Source organism: Suricata suricatta, chromosome 3, assembly GCF_006229205.1.
Source record: "Suricata suricatta isolate VVHF042 chromosome 3, meerkat_22Aug2017_6uvM2_HiC, whole genome shotgun sequence".
NCBI classification, from domain to species: Eukaryota; Metazoa; Chordata; class Mammalia; order Carnivora; family Herpestidae; genus Suricata; species Suricata suricatta.
In genome coordinates this window covers 120,470,282-120,494,810 of record NC_043702.1, presented here as the reverse complement: position 1 = coordinate 120,494,810, position 24,529 = coordinate 120,470,282, and the positions used below count along the sequence as shown (strand labels likewise).

Below are 24,529 nucleotides of genomic sequence, written 5' to 3'. Positions count from 1 at the left end.
AACCAAGGGTTGAAGGGGGAGGAGGAGGGGGGAAAAGAGGTGGTGGTGATGGAGGAGGGCGCTTGTGGGGAAGAGCACTGGGTGTTGTATGGAAACCAATTTGACAATAAACTATTAAAAAAATTTTGCATGAAAACAGAGCCCATGTCTCTCAGTTTGGTTTTCTGTTTCCCTCTCATTCCCTTTCACCCAATGCTAAACACAGTAAGTAGCTGCCTAAGAAATTTTACCCTGTTACTTCTGTGTTCTAAAATAAAAGTCTGTGCTTTATATTTTGTCTGTTTGGTCACATGTTAGTTGGTATTGTGGATGCTAAAGTGGTGGGTAAGAAATAAGTAAACTCTCATAGAAGTTCCACTTTGCACATACCTGTTATACTGATAAAGGCCCCCTCACCCTCCTACCATTGTCTTTGCTTTAGAGGAATAGATTATTTTCCTTTTAAGGAAATTCTCTCACACTCCAATGAAAGTTCTCTCCTACAAATCTCTCTTACCTTCACTCTTTCCTGCATGTAATCTTGGAGCGCAGCAGATCTATTTTTGAAATTCAAAAAGAATCAGCAGACTCAAATGTATGTAACAAAAGACCACATAGTAGTATCCTTCTTCTTTTTATTGAAAAGGAATTATTTCTATTCTAGCGCAAACAATGTATATTTTACATCATAAAGCAAGATATAATTTACATATTACATTTCTTATGAGCTCTTTATACCCTAAGTGTCATTCCCTTTTTTTATTCAATCACCTCTTCTGGTTTGATTTAACCTGCCAGGTATCCTACAAATCTTGTATCTTGTTTGGGGAGGGATTGGGGACACAGAGAGTTTGTACATATTCATCTGCGTCTGTGTATAATGATGGTAAGGAACACGGATACACCTTGAAGACCCTTTGTTGAGACCTGGCTGAATTTAGACTCCTCTAAATCATGTATCAAACTTCTACTTAAAAAAATATCAATAATGAACAATACTGAGTGCTTGTCCCATGTGTATACTTCTTGGTCGGATGCTTAAATAATAGATGCTTTCACTATCAATGAAAATTCCTATGACTGATCTCAGATATTCTCGGATACTCTCAGACATCACTAATCTCGGATTTTCTCAGACAGTGCTTCCCAGGCACTGGCCATAAAACTGCCCAGTTTCACAGAGCATTTGGGTTTCAGGTTTGGGGTTTTCTGTTCACTGCTGGAAATGGGTGTCAGGATAAAAGCTTCAAATGACTTTGTTTCACATGACCTTCTACCCATTTATACCCTCTCCAAAGACACTCCCCCCACCCCGCATCCTAGCAACATCTTGTCATGTGTGATTTCTGTTCCCTGCATTATCACCCAAACTCACTTGTAGCTCTTCTCCCCAAAGTCTAAACTCCAAGAGCTCACCAATGTCTTGGATTGTACTCATTTCACAAAGAATGTTTAATCTGTTGGACCACACAGTTACTTTGAATCTTGATAATCCGCAGCAGCTAGCAGGACAGAAGAATTCATTGAGGGACTCTTAAGGAAGCAAGTAATACGTGGTGTTCAGCCAGCCTATGTGAAACATCTGTAAGAAATATTTTAATAGCATGTTAAAAGAAGAGGGGATCAGCTGATGAAAGCAAAATGCATAAGATGGGATTCCTTCTCATTGTTAAAAGAAGTACAGATCAACACTCAAAATACGTTTCATATTGGAGGCTGTTTGGCTGAAAAAAAATACCACCATTTGCTCAACTTGTCAGGTTGAGAGGGTAGCAAATGTGTGTGGAAAGTGCATCTCAGTCTTTGCCTGTCACCCAGAGTTGGCATATTTGGCCAAAACCAGTCTAAAGCATTTTAATTACAGACAACTAAAATTATTAAAACCAACCTGGTCAGGATAATAATAGGTCAAAAATATGTCTGTTCTATGTTCCCTTAAATTATTCTTTGGTCAAGTGATGTGATTTTTGAGAGGTCTGTAAATATAAGCCTATTTCTCATTTCCAAATACAAGGCTGTAAGTATTTACAGCAAGGTAGCATTTCCTTGCTAGGAAAGAAGGCTTATGGGTACCATATCTTTCCATTAATGTTGTGTGCTTTTATAGTCCCTTTCTTCCCATGGCTACAAAGTGCTGCACAAAGAGAGAAAACAGGAGAGAATGAAGGAGCAAATGAAAGGAGCCTCACAACACCCCTGTGAGGTAGGTAAGTATTGTTAAACCCATTTTACAAAAAAGGTAAACTGAGGCACAGCATAGTGGTGTAGTTTGGTCTAGTCCACCTGACAAGTTACCAAAGCACAGCTGGAGACAAAAAGAAGGAAACAAAGACAGGTCAATCCTGGCTCACAGCCCTAGGCACTAAGCTTTATTTCAAAATACTGTATTAGAAAAAGAATGGCCCACAGTTGCCTTTTCCATTTTTGGAATTTAGACAAGACTTTAAGTATTTCATTTAAATGTGTCTTTCAGATCTCTGTCGAGTGGAGAAGGGGCAGATGACTACAGGGCTTTCCATCCTCTGTGTGTAATTCCCATGAGGTGTCAGGACCTATCCCCATTTCACCAGAGCTCAGGCTTCAAACTCAAGAACACTGTTAGAATCTCAAGTAGGTTCTGATTATTTAAAGCTCAAATGTGAAAATGAGACCTGGTCTCAAACAGACACCCATTACTTGCTCTGTTGCCTTGATGAGATTTTTGTGTAGAGAAAGAAAGGAAACAAGATCCCTAAAAACATCTTGTCACTGTAGAGATTAGGACTGTGGTGATGGTGTGAAACTTGCTTTTTGTAGTGTTTGAGAAACTGCAAACTCAAGCTTTCAAGAATATTTTATATATATATAAAATATATAAATATATACAGTATATATATATAAGTGTGCATCTGACTACCCTTAAGGCACTAAAGAGATGTAGGCCATGCCTTTCACAACTCAGTCTTTATTTTCCTAGAGAAATTTCTCTCCCTCTCTCAAGTGAGATATATTTCTTCTATCAAATAGCCTGTGACAGCAAATCATTCAAAAACTCAAATATCTTTACCTTAAGATGGCTTGATTGCTCAGATGGGGGTGAGGGGCGGCAGTGATGGTGATATTATCATCTACAGCTTAGAGCTTAAATCTATAGCTTGTACATAGAGCTTAGAACTAGTCAGACACAACCAATCACATTGGATCTGACAAGCCAGTGACCAGATGTGGTACATGATGGCCTTTTTAACAGTAGCTGATAGAAAAGCCATACCATGACCAACAGAGATGGAGACGATGAGAAAGGGCATCATGTCTGGCAAAGCGTCTTCAGAAAGACTTTGGCTTTCCAGAAGTTCCTAGAGCTTCTATACAGAGAACTGGGAAAGAGGAAAAGGTAAGGCACTGAAGTTCAAACAGGTCACCGAAAAGACTATAGACAATTATTCTGAATATATATATGATTTCTTTGGCTGCTGTAGTTTTTTTTAAACCCATACAATCATGGGGGTGGGTGGGCTGAACCTAACTGAAGAAGCTTGGAGTATATTAAAGCAAAGCGCATGAATAGAAGGAAAAACAAAATTAACACACACAGAACAAGTGGTGGTGGTATCCCAGAGGGAGGAGAGACACTGGTTAACTAATTTTCATTTTGCTCCTCTCCTGCTTTTCTCTGCCATGGTCCCAATATTTTAGTTCATGTTTTTGGTTTGCTTGTTTTTATTTATTTATTTTTCCAGCAGATGAAGAAATGACAGAGCAGGATAGGTGTCTTATGGTTTTTGATTTCTTCTTAGGCCTGCTTAATTATTTTTTTTCCTCAGTTGACTGTTGGCACCTGGTTCCTCTGTAAACTATATTCCTTGGCCTTCAGTCTCAGGTTGGCAATGCTGTTGGCCATGTTGATGCCCTGTGCAGGGCTATTGTTGGCACATGTGGCAGAGTAAGTGGCCATGGCGCTGTAGGGACAAAGGAGAGAGCAGGGAGAACAACAGGCATTAGTTTCACAAAGCCGCAAGTCTGGGCCCCAGATGGATGCAACTCTCAGCACGGGGCAGGTGGGGGCAGGCGGGTTGGATGGCTGATCTCTGGGGTCCCTTACTTACGGCCCCAGATCTCCATTGGTCTAAGGCACTTCAGAAAATTATCAGAAGGGCGGGGGAGAGTGGGGAGAATGAAACAGGGCAGCGAGAGGTATTTGCTGTGTCGGACACAGTGAGTAATCATTTATTTCTGGGGTGAGAGAAGAAAGCTGCTTATGTTGAATAGCAGGTGTTTCATCAGCCGACCAATGGAAACAGTATTGAATCTCTCTTCCTGCTCACATCGCTAGCCTGTGGGAGCAGCAAGCCAGAGAAGCAGGCATTTGAAAAGAAACTAAAGGGCATTTTGTCCTCTTCCCTCTGAGTAGCTGCCTTTAATTCTAACACAGTTTAGGTAATTAATGAATACCATATTAACTAGTGGACTTGAGGACCAGTTGAGCCACCCATTCCTGATTGAATGGCGGGTAGCACCAAGTATAGCCAATCAAGAGCTTCTTATCTCGACTTGGCTTGATTTTATAGCTTCTTCTCAAAAGCAGTTTCAAAGCTCATGATGCCTTCTGTGACAGTTCTTTGGGAAATGTTTAAATCCCCTAGATAAGCCAGCAGAAGCTCCAGCTGGTTTCAGGATTCCTGGCCTCAGAGGTAAATGTTTCTCTCTGTCCTATTCCTGAGCAAAACCTGAAGTTGTTTTTCCCTGTCAGATTGTAACTAAAAACCTAGAAATACAACTAGACAGAAATGTGCCCCTGGTGGTTAATTGCATCCATGAATTTCTTTGAAAGGAAAAAGAAATACTTTCTTAGACTTGAATGTAAATTATTCATTACTGTGTACGACACAGCTAAAAGGGAGCTCATTTTAATTAAATGAAAATGTTACTAGTTGTTTCTAAGATTAGCTAAATCCCTTTCAACTGAGGCCTTAAATGAGATAGACTTCTTATAAATGGAATGACATGTGGTCCGCTGTTGCCTGCATTCCAGTGTGATTTTATCAGCCACACAGGAGTGTGTGGCTCTGGGGATCCAGTGCCTGACCAGGAAGAGAGAAAAAGTGAAGTTACTCTACAAATAGAAAGACTATATCATGAATACTTATTTGGGAGACCATATAGTCAAGACTTTTAGTCAAGACTCACAAGCGGCACCTGGGTGGCTCAGTCAGTTAAGCTTCCAGCTTTGGCTCAGGTCATGATCTCATGGTTGATGAGTTCGAGCCCCGCGTCAGGCTCTGTGCTGACAGCTAGCTCAGAGCCTGGAACCTGCTTCGGATTCTGTGTCTCCCTCTCTCTCTGCCCCACCCCCATTCACGCTCTGTTTCTCTCCGTCTCAATAATAAATATACTTTAAAAAAAAACTCACAAGAGCCTATTTCAGTTACTAGCAATTAACCCAGGAAAATTAGGTTAATGAAATATAATTAGTCCCAAATCACTAGGTTTTTCCAGAAATGCACATCCTTAATTTAAAATCCTTATAGCACTGGTGTGTGCGTGTGTGTGTGTGTGTGTGTGTGTGTGTGTGTGTGTCTGTCTGTCTGTCTGTCTGTCTGTCTGAAGGCAGAAAGAGGAAGATTCAGTAGGGTTCCAAAAGAATCCTACATTCTTCCATTTCATTTTTGTCAGCTTCACTCTAACTCATTTCTGGGTAGATGATCTTCCTTAACCATCTACACGAAGTTAGGTTCTCCCCAGCACCCTATAATTTCCCTATTGACACTTATTTCATTTCCTCAGCTATAAGCTGTGGATCTGTGAGATCTGACACCACAGCTGACCTTGTTAACCACTGTATCCCCAGATAGAGCTAACATCATGTCTGGCACATATTTGGCATTCAACAAAATATTTAATTAGTAGATAACTGAGAAACAGTTGCTATAATTAAACTGTTTCCTGCTCAATGTCATTGATCTCTGTCATCCTGCTGTAATGATTTTTAAAAGTATTTTACCAATATATGCTTTTATCTGTAGGAATTAGTCCTTCCTATTGGTTTTGTTATCTTAAGAGAATGAGCAAAATTGAAGGGACAGGACAAAGGCAGGAGCCAATGATTGCATATTCTTGATCCATTAAAAATATTTTTCATAGTAAAAAAAGAACAAATATTAGTGCAGGTTAGACTTACTCAACAGACTATCACTTCTACTACTGACTACAAAATGAGGCAGAAGAGACCCCAGTTAAGGTAGGTTTCCCTTAGGAGTGAGATAAATGATCAGAATAACCTGTTAAAATGGACAAGGGTTTTTTCAGTAGTATCTCCAAAACTTTCATTTATTTTCAAAACCCATATATATATCATTCAATTCCTATATAAATTACATGCTTCCATCCAAGACACTACAAGAAATCTATGCAAGCCCATAAATCTTACACTCAACAAATTACTAGGATATACTGAAATCTAAGATTTCAATGAAATCAAAGATGCAAATAGTTAAGAAAAGAGAATTGGATTTGGGAAATATTCCTAAGTTACAGAGTATGAAGTGAACCACATCAACTGAGTTTCTGTGAGAAAATTAAGTCCCAAAGATGGTCCTTAGTGCCATTTAACATGTGTAGGTGAGAAGTTGAAATGGTGAGTTATCTGTATTATTTGTTAAACACTGGGAGTCAAAATGAAAGGCTTCTGAAAACAGAAGGCTAAAACTTAATGAGATGGCATAAAGAAAAAAATTCTCTGATGGTAAATTGTAGAATGTCATAGAGTATTGCACTTTTAAGTACCTAACCTCATTTTCCAAGGACTCTGTGTTTCCAGCCTTTGAGATTCTCAACGAGCAAAGTCCTATTTAATAGAGATTCCCTCCTTTTTTGCTGGCCAGAGTGTGGTCCATTTTCATAAGCAGACAAAGGGAACTGGAACCTTGGGGGATAATTTTCATTAACTAAAGATGCTATTGCTAAAGAAATGTCTACCATAGCTGTGACTTCAATTTCATCTATTGTATAGCCATTTTTGCTATACTTGTATCACAGTTCACTAATTTCATTTGATATTCTAGTCTGAAAGCTGCATATGGTAATACGTCTCTTAGAAATACTGAGATTCTCTCTAATGCAGGCCAAATGTTAGTATCCCAAATGAAATAAATGTTGATCCACTTTACATCTCAAAAACAAATCACTGCAAATTAGACTTAAATGTCGCACTGGAAATTGGATTTTCACTGGGACAGTTTCCCTTAAATGGCAGCCTGAGTCTCTGAAGTTGAGGAAGTACCCTTGTCCGACTGTACTGCAGTGCCGTTATAAGGACACCACTGTATTGGCGATACTGTGACGATGCGTTGTAGGTAGCCCTCAAGGCCTGAGGATCAAAAACCAGCTGATATTAATGAGTTTTGCCATTCCCTAGGAGTTTAATAAATGATAACATTTGCACTTGATAAATGCTTCGGAAAGTTATAAACTTTCAAAAGTAGATTCAATTTACTCCAGCACATTCCATGACCCTAAGAAACAGGACAAAAGAACAGAGGCAGTCTTCCTTCATAGCCTCTTAACCAACATTTGGAATATATAATCCTGCAAGTAGAGACCATAGTGAGATTTTGTGTGCATACTAAAGAATTACAAGTTCATGTTCCCTCCGGCAGTTTGACATGGGTCTAGTTTGTCAACTTGCACCAAAAGAGCCACAGAGGCAAGCAGTGAGCAGTCCTTTGACACTCCAGTGACAAGAAAGACTTGTGACAGGTCAGAGAAGACGGAATTAATGAGTGGGTACTCCAGAGCAGCCTAGTCATACTTTAAAAACAGCATGAAAAGTAGGTTGGAGAGGGACCCACTTCCTAAAGTGACAACAGTTGCAAGAGAGCCTTGAATGGCTGCCAATGTGAAAGATTGTTTGTAGCCACCTGTTTTCCATGTCACCAAAATGTATAAAGCTCTGTGTCAGGAAAAGAGAACCTTGAAATGTCTTCTCACAGGCCAAAAACCAATAAGAATAATCAGCTATTTTTGACAAATTTTATAGGGTGATTCAAAAGGTAAAACAACAGCTCATTCCTATAGAGGATGAAGCATCCTGGGATTAGAAAGTGAGATAGAAACCAAGTAATTGGTATAGATGAAGCACATGACAACCCCAAGAGCCTCCTTGCCAACCCTGAGAGGTCCTGTGCATTGGTCCTGCCTTCTAAGAACCACCTCAGCAGACATGAGCTGAGGACAGGGACTGGGCTTATAGGATTTGACAGAAGCATCATTTCTACTGAGGTTTCAAGAATGTATGTTCTTTGTGTCTGTGACCAAGAAACTGCATTGCCAAATACAGAGCACTGAGGACGTAGAGATTAAAAAGAAACGGTTGTGCCCCATCTGTCAATTCAGCAGATCTGCACCAGGACTTGTGCAGAGCTGACACATTTAAACAAGCTTGAGATTTTTTCATCTCCTTATTTGGAGATGCTTAACAGATGGAGCTCAGCCACAGACAGCAGAATGCTAACCACCAGCAGGGTTCAAGTTCTGTTTGCACTGGGGACAAATAATTTTGGATCATCTCAATATACCCCGAAAGGTTGTTGGGAGGAGGAACGTGTTCAAATGACTGCCAAACACCAAGGAAGCATGGAGAATTCAATGTACAGTATGAATTTAAAGCCAGGAAACTTATGGACACCTGCCCCTCTGCTTTCAAATCACCCGTGTTGTATGTCCCACAAATCACAAAACAATTGAGGAGCGCAGGGGAGAAATAATACTTGCCTCAGTTTTTAACTCTAACTTTGTTTTCTCTTTGGCCCTTTTGGATAAATGATGACAAGCTGTTGAAAATTTCCTCCCAAAGACAAATATGTCAGCCCAAGAAGCCTGTGGGTCATCCTGAGATCCTAAGGTTTCACTAGCTTGGGGTTTTTCCAAAAGCCGTAGAGCTTAAGACATGTGTGACCCTGCCCGTGATGTGTGGAGGTTGGAAACCATCTTTCTGGTTGGTTCTTTCATCCATGCAAGAACAGAGGTAGACCCGCTTCATCTCAGACACCTCAATACTGGCTTGCCTAGGGACATTTACTTATGAAGAAAGACCCCATAAATCCTTTGGGGAATGATCTTTTATGATTTATATAGGCATTTCTAATTTCCATTTTTAACATCAGAGGCTGAGTTTTTTAATGCGTATTTAGCTCTTAAAGTGGATACACATGGACCCCATTTCATTGGTAAACCTTGAGTTTGCAACTGAGGGTTCAGTGAGCCTTCTGCCATTTTTAAATTTTCTTTCTAGAAGTGTTTTTATATATGGAGGCTTACAACCTTCTCTCACCTCAAGGACATTCGTATCTCCTGCTTGAAATTCACATTGACTATCTGGGAACCAAACACCCTTGTGAGATACCTAGAAGGGAAACATTGCTAGCCCAACCTTAGATGCAAGGCTATGTGAGGAACTGATGTTCTAAACTTGCCTGGGGAGGTGCAGGAGCCAGGATAAGAACGCAGTTCTTTGAACCCCTGCCCCATATCCTAACAGTCAAATGCTCAGTGTCATCAGCATCAGCGTCACATGGAATCAAGTTAGAGATGCAGACCCTGAGTCCTGCTCAGGGCTTACAGAATGAGTCTGCACTGTAACATGATCCCAGGTGATTCACAAGCTCAGCAATCTTTGAGGAGCCCTGCTCTAAGCCATCAGACTACCCTTAACTTTAGGGACACGTATGCTCACAGCTCTGATTCCCAGTGTTTCCCCAACTTGAGGAGCTCCCTGCTGGCCTTGCTAACGCTGCAAGCCCCGCTTTCTCGAACACACTTCATTCCCACTTAAACCCTGCCCCCACAGCAGCCACCCTCTTCCCCCTCTGACAAGTTACCTTTTCAGTGTCTTCCGTTAGAATCCGTTATGAAGCCCCTCGTGTAAACAACATCTTGGGAGGGACGAGGATCTATTTTTGAAAGTGTGAAAGGGAGAAATGAGCCAAATGCGTTCAGCGGATGTCAGGCAGCACCGTGACCACGATCAAATGGGGGAAGAGGAGAGGGGTGGGGGAGGGGAGCCGTGGACAAGGAGAGCTGGCCTCTCTTGCACTTGTCCCTACTTTTCTTTGAAGCCCAGCCCTCCCTCTGGAATGGGCAGCACAGACCCAACACGGCAGATCCAGGCCATTCTCTCCTATAGGAGAGGATGTCTCTGGGAGAGGCTTCTCGATGCTTCATCTAAAATAACAGAAGTCTTGGACTGGGTTGATCACTGCTCCCCAAGAGGCAGAGCACCACAAGATGAGTGAGTCTTAATTCCTCTAGTGTGGTGCATGCTCTCCTTCGCCTACGGAAAACAGATCTGAGCTAAGCAGTGAGCCTGTGTGCCAAAAACAAGCTTTCCCCCACTGGCTGTGGGTAGATAAAGAAGACACCTGCCAGGACAGTAGTGTCTCTGTCGTTAGAGAAGGCTTTGCTCCTCCTGGTGACTCAGTTGCCTGGCTGACGTCACCACCTGTAACATGCTCAAGGGAACAGACAAGGCCATGTCATGCTATAAATAAGATGAGCCATATATCCTGGGTTATGCCTGTTGTCCTGGTGTAACTATTCATAGCAGTCCCCTTTTACTCTCAAAAGCAGCCCAGCTTGGATGATAAATTATACAGCCACCATTCTGGATATAAAAGACACCCAGAAAAAAAAAATGTGTTGGCTATTTCCCATCCCATAATTCTGACCATATGCAAACAACTGCTTTGAGTCTTGGTTTCCTCCTCCCTTCTTCCAGTGGAGAGCTGTGGAAGTCAGCGAACTGTCTCCTCTGGCAAAACTGTCTGCGCACCCTCCTGGGTTGCATGACTGCGCCATATCAGTCATCCTGAGGGGATGCTCCCATACCCCATAAGGTGGCTTTAAGCTGCAGGCATGCTGCGCTCATCTGAGATAGAGCCTGAATCAAAATGGCAGGTTTCCATAGGTTCCTGGTCTTCTACTTTTTACTATGTTCAATGTAACGTCAGGTTTAATTCGAATGACAGTATGATTAGGTGGCCAAATATGTTGGACCGAAACAGGGATCATGAGCACTGGGTTTTGGTCTGCTTGCAGAAGCCTTAAACTTGGACAAGTGTTCAGTTTCTTCTTTGGAACCAAAGCAAGGACAGAGCTAGCACGCAGGCGCGTTCCAAGGATTAACCAAAAGAAATGCCTTTTAATGAATGTCACATGTGAGATAACTAACTTGACATAATAGCACCAACAAAAATAGCCCATTAATTTTTTTTATATAACACAAAAGGTCTTTGCTTTTCATCACATGTGTCTCTTGTATGTTTCCTATACAAAACATGTTTCCTATGAAGCTTTAGTATGTGAAACCATAATGTATTTTGGTTCTGAACAGAGCAGAAAAATCTCCAAGTAACAGAATAGCTTTGTCACTGTTAGAAATTAATCAAAATATAAACACTCCAGTCAACATTGGGTCAAAAACATTGATATTGATTATATTACTGCTTTAAACCATCATTCTACTTCTATCTGGAGATTAATTTATTCTTCACACAGAATATGAACATTCAGATTCTATGCAATTTTTAATTATTTTTTTACAAATTCTGTAGCTAAGAGAAAAATTATATAAAAGCATACCATGAAATGAGTAAAAAGCACTAGTTTAGAAGATTTTAAATGAAAACAGCAGAATATAAAATATGTATACTAAAGCTGCACTATAGAAAAGACTGAACTCTAATGGCAAAAATAAACTAGTTATGTCGAGATGGTAGAATTATGTTTTTTTAAAAGATGCACCTAGTATTTCTACATAATCTTTCAAAATAAAATAGAACATTTCCCACAAAGGCATACACAAACTGCATGTTAATAATTTCAGTTAGATGCCCATATACAAAATACACAAGATGGAGGCAATGGAGCTTGAATCTAACCCAATATTAATGCAGGAAGGATTACATCTCCACCCACGCAGGGTACTCCCCTCAGACTCTCACTGGTAAGGACCACACGGCAGCCGTCTGCACGGTTTAGAGCTGAGGTGAAAGGTTCCTAACTGGGACCCAGGCAGAAAAAGGAGCAATACTTCCTGGTTGTGACCAAATTCAAACCAGAGTCCCTGAAACATCAAGCTTTGAATCACATCCATTTCCCAAGCCATGTAGCGAGTCTATGAGCTACCAATATTTATCAGAGTAACAAAGCCATCTTCCTCTTATTTAAAATATAAAGAATACGTGATTTTACAAAGGTCTTCAAACTATGTTTTTAGTAAACCTATGGGAAAAGAGTGTGCATTTTAAATAAGGCATACAGATAAGACTAATCTCTGAAAATCAGCAAGGCTTACTACACCGGAGAGCAATAGAAATTTCCGATTTCCTGTGTATAGGGGTCTCTAAGTACTAAGACCAACGGCATTCAGGCTAATTTCACAATGGGCGATTAAAAAAAAATCCCAAATACATTTATGGCATTTCTTTCAAGGAATTGATTTGGAACAGAAAGAACATTTAGTGAGGCCTCATGCTTCAGTTAAAACCATCAACTTTTGAGAAGTATTTGTACATTTCACAAATGTGGCGTTTCACATCAGGACTTCAGCTTTAGCTGGAAGATAATCTCCTATAGTTAGTTTAAGACCTCTCCTTCAACTGCTAATTAACCTTAACCATAAAAAGGCAAATAAAAGCACAATGAATTTGTGAGTACTTCCTCCACTGCAATTGGCCAGAGACAGCACCTGGCCTTGACCTGTTTGCTCAGAGTCCTAAGGTTTAGGTTCAAAGAAAGGCACTTGGGGACACTGACAGTGTCTCAGGCACTTGTGTGTCAGCTTCTCTCTGGCATTCACCTGCATTGTAATAACCTGAACTGTGTAATAAAAGGAGGTTAAAAGCCTCTCCAAGAGATTGAAATAGTACTGTGATTTGGTTCTTTAAAAATGTTCACCTTTTTTAATATGAGTTTAGTGTAAATTATACATTGTTTCTTTTTTATTTTAAAAACTCCACACAAACTGACCCCCCAAAAAACTTCAGATAAGTAGATAAGAATTAGCAATAGAATAGGAAGGTATTTTATGTCATAAGACCTCCACGCCTACTGACAAGGTCCGTGGACTTGAGGATGACCAGGATGATCTTGGATTTTCCTTCCTTACCTTTCTCCTTCCTTCCTCCCTTCCTTTTCCTTTCCTTGTCTGAATTCAAAATCAGTTTTGCTGTGAAATTAGCCTTTGAGCCTACACATAAAGCCTTCCACATTAAATTTCTATGTGAGCATAATAAAACCAATCTATCTTAAATTAGGAAATAGAGTCAAGGTTTGTTCCTGCAGGGTTGCAAGAGGGACTCTGGGCATAGCTTAATGATCTTTTCCTTTAGATTCTTCCCCATCTTTGAAACCTTTGCAAGAGTTCCTGAGTCCAAGAGAAGAGTGCTGAGGGCCTGCCCCTCTCTCTTCTGCCCCAAACCCTGCTCCTGGGGCAACTAGTAATCTCCTGTGAAAACCTGGGGGTGTCAGCAAGTTGAATGTCTCTGGAGAGGTTAACCCAGTAAGAAATGTCAGCCAGCTGCACAGGCAGCTTTGCACGTGACCAACCGCTGAGAAACGTGTGGAAGTGGAGCAAGGGAGGGTGGGCCAGTCATTCACCTGTACGGAGAGGCCGTCCCCCAGGAGAGATAATCGGTGGGTCTTGGAGCAGGACGAGGTACAATGGGCTGTTCCACAGCAGTCACGTCCCCTGAGTAGGATTTGAGGAGGGAAGCATTTTTATTGGCCAGCATGGCTCTCTCATTCCTGCGGAATTTGGCTCTTCGGTTCTGAAACCACACCTGGAAGAGCACGGGGAGGAGAGGAGAGCATGAGGAGGGGGGAGGGAAACAAAGAAGAAGAGGTTACACGAATAACGTCCTGGCTGATTTGACCACATACATGCGTCTCTGAGGAAGATACAGGATAGGCACTGGATCCTTCCCAGAACAATACACACATGCCACAATCCTTCCCCGGTCAGCCATGTTAGAGAGCCACCAAGGGTGAAGGCTCTTACAACTGGACCCTGAGGTACTTCCGTAATCAAGCCTCCAGAGGTGAGATCCATGACTAACATATTGGGTTATGACCCCTGTCATTTTGTAATCAAGAAAAAGAGACAAACCTCATTAGAGTTTGGCCATGGATACAACCACTTTTTTTTAAAGTTGTTTTTAAAATTCTTCAAAATGTGACAATACCATCTGCTTTCAAAAATACTTATTTAAAGAAAATTCTCTCCATTACATCCAACGGTGCCTGTGGCAAGCATTTACGAAGCAAGTCCCTCATTTGGAAGGTTCGGACAGCACTGGGAAAAGATGGCAGTAAAAAAAGTAAATGGAAGTAACAGGGAAGACAAGCAGACCCTAGAGAGCAAGCTTCCCAGCAGCGCCCCTGTGATGGCCCAGCCACAAGCCCCGGCAGGACACAAGAGCCAGCCGGGGTGAGAGAGCAAATGATTTGTATGTGGGCTCCCATCCATCATGGGTTATGAATGTTCCAGCACTTCTGGCATGGGAAGCACAGGCAGGGCAGTCTTCTGATGTTCTAGAAAGACACATGTAAAACAGAAATGCAGATACCAAAGGTTGGAAGTTGACTGGAGAACCTTTCCTGGCAGGGTGTGAGAGATGCGGACCACTCAGCCAGCCAAGGCTGCACCCAATGACCCAGCAGCATTGATCAAGTACCGAGAGGGCCAGGAACTTACATGAGCACATGGCATACACTACTTCCAGCCATCATGGCCGTTCTACACATTAGGCTATACTGTTTTCTATTTTGGAGCTGAGGAAACAGGTTCAATGAAATTCATCTGTTGAAGTTCACACACAACAAATGGCTGCATTTCTGGGCTCAGGGACATCTGACTCATGATCACACACCTCCTCCAGAGCGCCATGGAATTCTACTCATTCGGTTACTCATTCAAGAAATCTTTATGGAGTCCGTGCTTGTTCCAGGCTCTGTGCTAATTGCCGGGAATAGAGATGAGATTTACTCCCTGCTCCTAAGCAGCTCACAGTCTATTAAAAGAAGACAGGCATGCAAATTTGAAAAACTGAAAACAAGTCTTTTAGGTCCAAGTATAGAAACGCATGACAAGGTGTCGGGGAGAGAAAGTCTACGAGGAGGAGCAGGACAGGTCACAGCCTTTGGGAGCAACACTCGTGTAAAATGCCATATGACTGGTGTCCCGGGGAATTGCGTCACTGGAAGGGTCCAGGTATCAGGAAAGGAGAATCTGGACATCTTTGTCTGGCTTTGCGCATGCCCAGCTCTTTTGTTTCTCTGTGCCCTTTTCATTGCTATTAGATTTCCCATTTTAAATGCAAATGGAATCATGTTAACATCCTGCATTATAGCATCTGTTGGCTCTCTGTCACTCACAGAATAAAATAAAAACTGCTTACCATAGAACAAAGGCTGTTCAAGAATTAGCTCATGGTCCACCAACCCAGCCACGTCGTGCATCACTTGGGCCTCACGCACTGGCCCTGCATCATTTCCAGCTCCTACCCTGGTCTCAAGACGACCAGATGTATCCAGTTATTTGACACCTTTATATATTCACACTAAATCTTCCCTCTGCCTGTGATGGTCTCCCCTCTTTGTCCAGTATCAAAAGACTTCTTTTTCAAGATTTACATTTTTTAAATGTCTATTTATTTTTGAGAGAGAGAGAGAGAGAGAGAGAGAACAAGAGTGGGGGAGGGACAGAGAGAGAAGGGGTCGGAGGATCCAAAGTGGGCTCTGCACTGACAGCAGAGAGCCTGACACAGGGCTCAGACTCACAAACTGTGAGATCATGACCTGAGCTGAAGTTGGATGTTCAACTGACTGAACCAGCCAGGTGTCTCCGTTTTTCAAGATTTAATTTCAAGATTTACAAATCACCTCCTTTGTAAAGTGGTATAGTGGAAAGAATATGACTTTAAAGTTTACCATAGTTAGATAAAAATACTGGCTCTATTACTTTAAAAATTTGTCACTGAATAGTTATTTAATGTCTCTGATCCTCTGTTTCCTACCAAATGGAGAAAACAATACTCACAGGGCTGTTATGAGAGTTGGCACAGAACAGGTGCTTAATATATGTGTATTTTCACCCTTTTTTGCCAGGCAGATTTGCTCATTCTTTCCTCTGGTCTATCACTTATTCTTATATATTCCATTTTGTGTACGAATCATCTTACTATATCATAACAGTGCGGCATGGACATCTGTTTTCTCTGCCTCCAGTCTACAACACCCTGAAGGAGTGGGTCGATGTCTTACTCATCCTCAGGAAACCAAAAACAGTTCTAAGAGTATAGTAGATGCTTGATAAATGTTCAGGGGTGGGGGAAAAAGGAGAGGAAAAAGAAAGAGGAAGAAAAATGACTTTTGCAAAAATGATAAGCTAGGACCTCCATCCAATAGGATTCACAGTCTAGTTGGGAAAGCTGGCTCACATACAAGTCAATATAATACATGCCATATTGTGATAAATGCCGTAAAGAAGGCCAGAGTCCGAAGGGAGTGGTTCAGGCTGGGGAAGGCGAAGGCTTCACGGAGGAAGAATAAAGCTGTACAGGAAGAATTCTGTCTTGCTCATCTATGAAACATCCACAGCTCTGAGAGGCATTAGAACTTTGTAGGAATGGAAAAGGGGATGAGAAAATAGTTTCAACATATAAGGAAGCATTCATTTATTGTTGTACTGGGAGCAACTCACAAACTGCTCTTTCAAATTAAAAAAAAAAAGTTTTTTTTCCAGTTTTGTCCCATCCAGGTTTCCCGATTTACAACTCAGATCACTACAGCAAAAATGGTACTTCAAGGTACTGGGGGTTATTGGTCTAAAATGACTCATTACACCGCTATAGGCCAAGCCTTGGGCACAGAAGTTAGGGGGCTTTTGAAGGGAGAGGAAGGGACTGAAAAGTGGAAATATGGAGCGTGCTTGGAGACCTGTGGTTAGTTGCACAAGGGAAGAGAATGTGGGAAGGCAGACCTCAGGATTTTGCTTTGGATGGCGGAATCCAGACAGCAACACCAGGTCTTGTCCCTGCAGATCCTGCGGGTCTCTCTCACCTGAGCCGTGAGGGATTGGCTCTCAGTGCCGAACGCCTCCCGCTTTCTCCTGACCCACGTGGCACCACAGGGTCTGGGCCACTTCCTCTTTTGTGGCTGACTTCTTTATTTCTCCTGGGGAGCACTTCTATGTGAGGTGGATGATTCCCTAAGAGGAGAACTCTGGCAAAGCTTCTCGCCAGGCTGAAGGGACCTCCAAGACCCTCTCCAGACAACTCATCCAGTGTCCCTCACAGTATACCGCTTGTCAAGGCACAGGCACCCCCTCAACACCCTTAGGGTCTAGCTCAAGCCCATGTCAGTCGAGACGTCTGTCATCTGCAGAAGGAAATCCCTCAAGCCCAAACTGAACACAAATACACAAACAATAATTTCCTCAAGAAGACAAGACAGATAGGCCTGATCCCCTTCCACCCTTATCAAAATGGCAGCCCATCCCTGGTGCAGTGGAAGACAATGAGATCTTTACTTCTTGCAGAGGTAGCAAAGGACCCCTGGAAAAGCACTTAGCCAGCAGACTCTTATTTATTCAAAGTCTACTCCAGTCCTTAAAAGCATGAACTTGGTATGGAGGAAGGCACTTGTTGGGATGAGCACTGGGTGTTATATGGAAACTAACTTGACAAACTACATTTAATAAAAAAAAGCATGAACTAACTTGCCATATCTGCACTCAAATCCGAGTTTTGGTACTTCCTATCTGCATGAGGCTGGGCAAAATACTGTAACCTCTCTGTGCCTCAGTTTCCACATCTGCAAGATGAAGAACATTATCCACCTCACTGAACTGGTATGACAATTAAACAGTTTATATAAAGGACTTAGAACACAACTCAGCCTATAAGGGTTCAAGTAGTGTTAGTTATTATGTTATTATCATCATTAGTACTAATCCCGGGTTGTTATTTCTAGATGCCTGGATCGCAGTTGACGTGTCATGGCATTAATGTCAGAAAGAACTGCTGTTCTCTCTCTACACTGTCTTCATGCCTTTGCCCTTCATCACTTCACAGAAACACAGAATTATCCACGGAATCATGCTCTTAACAGAGTTCCTAATGCAAGGTCTTTGATGTGCTCATCTCCACGGCCACCAGTGTCCATAAGCGTGTATAGTTCTAATACGTTTCTTGAAAGTCTGTAAGTTCCCAAAGTCTGGGAAGGAAAACTGAGGTGGGGAGTGGAGAATTCATCTCCGGGGCCTCCCTAAAACTCCAGTTGAAAGCTGGGGTGGGTGCAGAGTCAAATGCTCTGAATGGAGTATAATGTTTGTTTATAACGTGAATCTGAAAGGGCAGACAACAAAGAGGAGGAGAAGAGCTGTAGCAAGGCACATTCTTCCTGCCCAAGGGCTTAAATCTGATTTTCAAAAATACTAAGCTGCCCCAAAAAAACATGCTTAGGATCTGATTCTGTCTCAGGCTGCTCCTTAAGCATTTTTCTTAGAAGCAGCACCTATTTGAAACCAACGACTCAGGGTTTGGGGGAGTCTGTGGAGGGGTTCCTCCCGGTGATTCTTTGGTTACCTGCACTCTGGCCTCAGTGAGGTTCACCCGGCGGGCGAGGTCCTCTCGCACAAAGGCGTCCGGGTAGTGTGTCCGCTCGAAGACGCGTTCCAGGGCCTGCAGCTGACTGCTGTTGAAGGTCGTCCGGTTCCTCCGCTGCTTTCTCTTCTTCTTCTCCTCGGAGTTCAGCTGGTCATCTGGAGCAGAAGAAATTGATGCTAAGGAGCTAACATCGTGTTAAGGTCCCCACTTACACTCTTGCTGAATACCCATGGTAAGGGATCGTCGCATACTGCTCCCATTCTTATCAGAGTGTTAGAGCCAGACGCCCCTTTCAGTGTGCAGATGTGGGCAGTGGTGCGCCTGAGTTCACAGGCCAACAGCCCCCTGGATAGTTCGGGTGTTTGGCTGTTGCTTCTAAATCTGGGACAGACCTGAACTGACCGGGAGACATTTCTCACATGTTCCTTGAAGCCTGTTTTGTCAAGGATGGCTAAAGGAAAATCTTACTCCTACCCATGATCTCTAGACTGCTCTAGAGATGAGGGAAAGATAGATTGCTTTGGGCCTATATTTGTCTTATGTTATATTATGTTCGTTCATCCAATTTCATAACCAAGGAAACCAACAATTCCCTGGTTCCCTCTCCTCCACATACCCATGTAAACACAAATGCCAAGTTATAGAGGGAAAAAATGTGTTAAAACTCATCAGAATGATTGTTTTACCAAGTATTCTCCTAGAAACAGCAAGCCATTCCTGACTACATTTGCTCAAGGTTCCATGCTCTTGCTAAGGCCAGCTACGGAGGCCCCAGCCTAGATCAGGGATGGTGCTCTGACACCATCAACCCAAGCCAACATTGGCCGAGGACGTGCCCCAGGAGAACGCAAGCATGGGGAATGGTACTAAAAGACCTCTGGAGTTCTAGGGCCCTGAGGTCTTAGGTACCTTTGGGGAAACATGATCCCAAGTTTTCCCTTGTCAAGATTCCCCTCCCTGCCTTGTTTTCCACTGAGGTCTCCCAAAGGCACCTTGGCAAGCTGGTCATCCAGCCTGCCCATGGAAGTAACAGGGTCTCGAGCTCCTGTCCTGCTGCCCCACTCAGCGTAAGCAGGAATGACGGACGTGTGACTCTGAACGGAACACCTGTTGTGCTATCACCACCGCCAAGCCATCCAGGTGAGGCCCAAGCCACGGTAAAGGCCACGTAGTGCTCCGAGATTTATTGTGTAGAGGTGCTGAGGTCTAAGACACATGTTCTGCCTGAGGAACTGGACGTACACTTCCAGTGGCTTTTACCTAAGAATCTCAGCCCAAAGAAAACCAGGAATGAGTGGGAAAGCAGGGCTTGGCCACTTGCTCCACGTTCAATAGAGAAGAGCTTGCCACCATTTTTTTTTTCAACATGTGAGGTCTTCCTGATCCTCTCTGACAATAAACACAAAACACACTCCAGAAAAGGACTAGCATGAATCATGATATCCCAAAGAAAAACAATGCCTACCTGAGCTGTAGTATTATCTATATTTGGATGTAGATTCAAAGTATAGCTTAAATCCAAGAGCTTCTGGCCCAGATTTCTGAGTGCCTGACAACTGAGGCCTCTAAGTGGGTTTGATCAAAGATTCCGTCTTCATGAACACTGCCTTCTCAGGATAGAGACTTGGGGTAGAGACCACACATTTCCCCCTGGATATTTAAAGCACCCAGATATGGCAAGTACTTGTTGAATTCATTTTCAAGGAAAATGTGAAACTTTTCTTGTCTTTAGAAAACTGTTTCTGTTGGGGAAAAAAAAAAAAACCCACCTGATCCCAAGCTTATTCTTCCAGCTAAAGGTGTGCTGACACCCACTCCCTAAACTTCATGGTTGACCACCTCCCTATTTCTTCTATTTGTGGTATTCCAATGAGGAGCCCCACTTTGAAGATGCTGCTGGGACATTTTCAATAAGAATATCAGATCAGTGGCATCCTGTGAATGGAGCCAATTTAATTTGATGACCTCTGGGGTCTACCAGGGCCTAGAACATTCCAGCCAACATCCTATTCAGCTATCAGTGAAATCCATTTGCGATGATATCGACACTAGAATTCACACACCTGGGGTCAAACAGCTCTCAGCAGTTGCCTCACATCTGTATTCTCCTTCCTATTTAAATACTGGGAGGCTTTGCTTTGTTCACTTTCTCTTTCCCAAATCTTTTGGTCTTAGTTTTATCTGTCTTGCACTTCAGGTCTCTCTGGGTCACCCAGGACTTTTTCAGAGTACCACCACCTGCATTTCATGCTCCTATTAACTAGAAGTCTGTAAAAAAAAAATCCTTAGCTGCCACACCTCTCCAGGACTGAGACCAATTAGACAGACCCTTGGCTATTATTTTTATTCCTACCAAGGAAATCCCTTCTTAAGTCAATCCCATAATCTATTTTTTCCCTCAAAGAAACCTTCCTCAGGTATAACCACAAATTCTAAATCCCTTCTTTTGCCTTGTAAGCCTTTTCTTTTTGTACTGCCAAACTGTGATCAAGAGCAAGAGTATTTTACGTTTTGTTCTTAGTACTACAGCCTGCTACATAATCTCTTGGTAGTTCTTTGAAATCTTCTACTGTTCACTCAGATTCCACAGACTGTGCACCATAAACCACCAGCTCCCCTGACGTGGGAGTAAGGGAAATGGAGAATTATAGTTTATGACACAGAATAAATAGCTATGATGACCTGAAACAATTCCAGCGAAAGTTTCCCACTGGATGTTCCTGTTGTTTTTAACAAATGAAAACACCAGTCCAGATCATGTTGAAGGTAGGAAAAGACACACAAATAACAGGGGTCCACGGAGCCTGGCTCTGGCAAACGTCCTCCAAAGGGCAAGGATAATGGAAACAGACAATGAGTGGGCAACAGAGACAGCTTGAGCAGCAGCCCTTGGCTCATCTGTCTTTGTTCACTATCCACAAACTGCACATTCCCTGTTCTCCTCCAAGAACCCTGAAGACAGGACCCAACACGGTCTCCTGGGCAACACGCAAGGAAACGTAAATATTGCAGAAGTTTATAAATGTGGGGCATCTGAAGGGCCTGTGATAGGCTCCTTTAGCAGATTCTGGACTCTCGTTAAATAGAGGAAAGGAGATGCAGTGTATTTTTATCATTGCAGGTAAATTATCTTTCTTGTAAAACCAGTTACTTAGAGAGTTGATTTTGATACATGCTGCCCAAGGATACAGATGTCCAATTGGATTTTGGGAAGGATCTCCTGTTTTGAAATTCTGAAATGGGTAGGAATCACCATGCTGCAAAATAACCACAGAGGACATGGATGGATTTGTCTCAAGATCAGTATTTCTAATCCAAGGTGTTTATGGATTTTATGAAGGATTCTGTGTTTTTATGTATGTTGTGGATGATCAGTAAATTGCAAGTAGTTACTGTCATGATTGCTAATAAAAAGCTTGGACTCAGGAATCATAAAACATTAGCACCAAGTGAAGCCAGAGAAATCGTCTAATTCAGCCCCCTTACTGTATACATGAGGTAAGTGAAGCCTTAGAGGATGAAGTGACTTACCCCAAATTACAATACCAGCTCTGACTGAGCCAGACCTAGAGGCCAGGACTCCTGATTCCACTCCAGTCTCAAGGGCAAATAACAATAGTCATGTTCTATGAAGCATCTGAGATATAAATAAAAAACCACTACTCTGGGAAATTTTCTGGGAAATACAGGTTTTTCATATGAACTACATGAAGAGGGTCTAAGATAGAGGCTGTCTGTGTATCACATGTTGTCATTCCTACCAGAAGAGTTATTTAAAAATGTAAACAGTCTCATCTAGAATAGCTACTTTGGTCCAGATGTTCTTGAATTTTCTTTTTCAGTGGCTTCTGTAAGTCCCCGCTTCATCAATTAAACATGTGCAGGGGAAGTTTTACACAGTAGGAAGTCCCTGCTTCCATCTCTCTCCACATCCATATCAGTCCTTCTCTTTCTTTTATTCTGGGACACAGTTCAATATCTCTGCTTCCTGTGACACATCCCAAATGTTACTTCCTCTAAGATTTTGCTGACAATTTCTATCCTTATTGATCTCTCCATTCTCTTAATCCCTACTTATATTTTAGTATATAACCAAATACTGTATTTTAGAGGTGGGAGAGGGGCAGAGGGAGAGAGAGAATCTTAAGCAGGCTCCACGCTCAGTGGGGAGCCTGACTCAGGGCTCAGTCCCACCACCCTGGGATCATGACCTGAACCCAAATCAAGAATCAGACACTCAACCAACTGAGCCACCAGGCTTTTTAAAAATTAGAGTTCCATTCTTTCTGTATAAATATTTTGTCACTTTGATGCATACACGCATTCCTGTAGAAAAGGTATAGGGTCCCTTTATAAATGTCCTGACAATAAAAACTTAAAGGTCATAGTAGTAATTGTAGCACTGAAACAGTCTCAGAAAATGAGAACTTTGGTGATTCATCTGGTTTTAAAGGGCTGAATAAGTTCCGAATTCCAATTATTCTTTTTAATAGTCCATAGCAAATAGTTAGGTTAACTATTTAGATTAGGTTAGATTAAGTTAGGTTAACAGTCTGTTTTGTTTCTGGATCACTTTTCCTCTGGAGGAGAGAAAGCATTTATCATTTCTTTTTCAAATAGGTTAGTCTTCATCAGATTTAGGCATGAAAAAAAGCTGTGTGGTTCTGATTCCTTTATAAATGCTGGAATCCATCCTTCATTTTTATTCCTTACTAGAAAAGCAACCCCAAGATAAATGAAAGGTTTCAACAAGAAGAAGCACAGCTGGGAAAGAGATGCTAAAGAGGATGGTGTTTGCAATGGATCAGGATGTTAGGACACATCTGAGCCCTGCCCCTGAAAAGAGAGCCCCTAAGTCCTAGGCAGGATGTCCCTTGTGCATCTAAACACAAGTTACCAGGAGCACCAGCTCTGTTCTTGGTTCTGGGCTGAAATTCACAGTGGACTCCATATATGGCTGCCGGAACTTCCCTGAAGGATGGGTGGAGAAGACAATGCGAGGCATGAGGAGGGCCCTCCGCAAACAGGAGGACCAGACAGCACACCGTGACCCCTACTCACCATGGCGTCGAACTCGCCATGCAGACTTCATTAGCTCCCAAAGACCTCAGCCCTCTTTCTGCCCTGCATCTGGTGGGAGATGCCTTGGAGATTCCAAATAGGTCAGCCAAATGTAATTTAAAGGTAGAGCAAAAACATATTTTAGGACTAAAATCTGAAGAAAAATGTGTTTCGTATGCCTGAGTCACATCAATTTGGAAAGAAATCTGATGCAAGAAGATAAAACGCCAGCTTCAGTAGCAGAAACCAACCACCACATCAAAGCTTGTCTTCTTCCTTTGGGTTGAAAACATGGCAGGCAAGCGGATTTACAGAGCAGCCCGCTGATCATTTTATGGGCTTGGAAGAATGTTTTCAAAGGAACTTCCATTGCACAACAACCACTTACTTTAATGGGATTTGTGTGGTTCGGGCCCTGCAACCTTTGGAGAATTGAAGGGAAGTATAATTGCAAAAGCCACTAAAAACTGTTTAGCTTTTATTGCAAGGCTGATGAAAAGCAGCAAGATACAGCTGTGGTATTCATTTGAGTTTCTTTGGTTACACTAAGCTCCAAATGCAATTAGGATGGCATCCTTTTAATATGTGTCCCGATAGATGGCACATGGGTCATTGAACCGGGATGACTGTTGCAGTGTAGACGGAGCTTAGTGCATCACAATGACCAAAGCCAAGTTTAGCAGCATATCCACTCCTTCTCAAGAGCATGCCTGGTATCCTCCACCACTGAACCCTGGCAACGGTCACAAGTGCCCAGGTCTCTGCCAACACAAATGTCCAACGTGCATCTCTTTCCACCTTTGGGTGCAACTGCCAGACCCTGAACTTTGTGTGATGGTCCTTGATGT

The 24,529-nt window shown here is 42.4% G+C and overlaps 1 protein-coding gene and 1 long non-coding RNA gene across 4 annotated transcripts in view; one reads left to right on the top strand and one right to left on the bottom strand.

Moving 5' to 3' along the window:
- Positions 1 to 597: 597 nt before the first annotated feature.
- Positions 598 to 24,529, bottom strand: part of PRRX1 (paired related homeobox 1) — a 72,003-nt gene continuing 48,071 nt past the window's right edge. The window contains exons 2-5 of one of the 2 annotated variants that reach the window (XM_029935009.1): positions 18,600 to 18,775; positions 13,612 to 13,793; positions 9,834 to 9,905; positions 3,833 to 3,917 (exon numbers count right to left, since the gene is read on the bottom strand). In XM_029935009.1, coding sequence (XP_029790869.1) covers positions 9,851 to 9,905; positions 13,612 to 13,793; positions 18,600 to 18,775 — 413 coding nt within the window. In that variant the 3' untranslated portion in view covers positions 3,833 to 3,917; positions 9,834 to 9,850. Of the gene's footprint in view, positions 3,918 to 9,833; positions 9,906 to 13,611; positions 13,794 to 18,599; positions 18,776 to 24,529 lie in introns of both variants that reach the window. The other variant, XM_029935008.1, reaches the window with a different exon arrangement.
- LOC115288058 overlaps positions 18,342 to 24,529 on the top strand; it is a 31,948-nt gene continuing 25,760 nt past the window's right edge. For both annotated transcript variants that reach the window (XR_003906791.1, XR_003906792.1), the window contains exon 1: positions 18,342 to 18,852. This is a non-coding gene — a long non-coding RNA (uncharacterized LOC115288058). The remainder of the gene's footprint in view (positions 18,853 to 24,529) is intronic.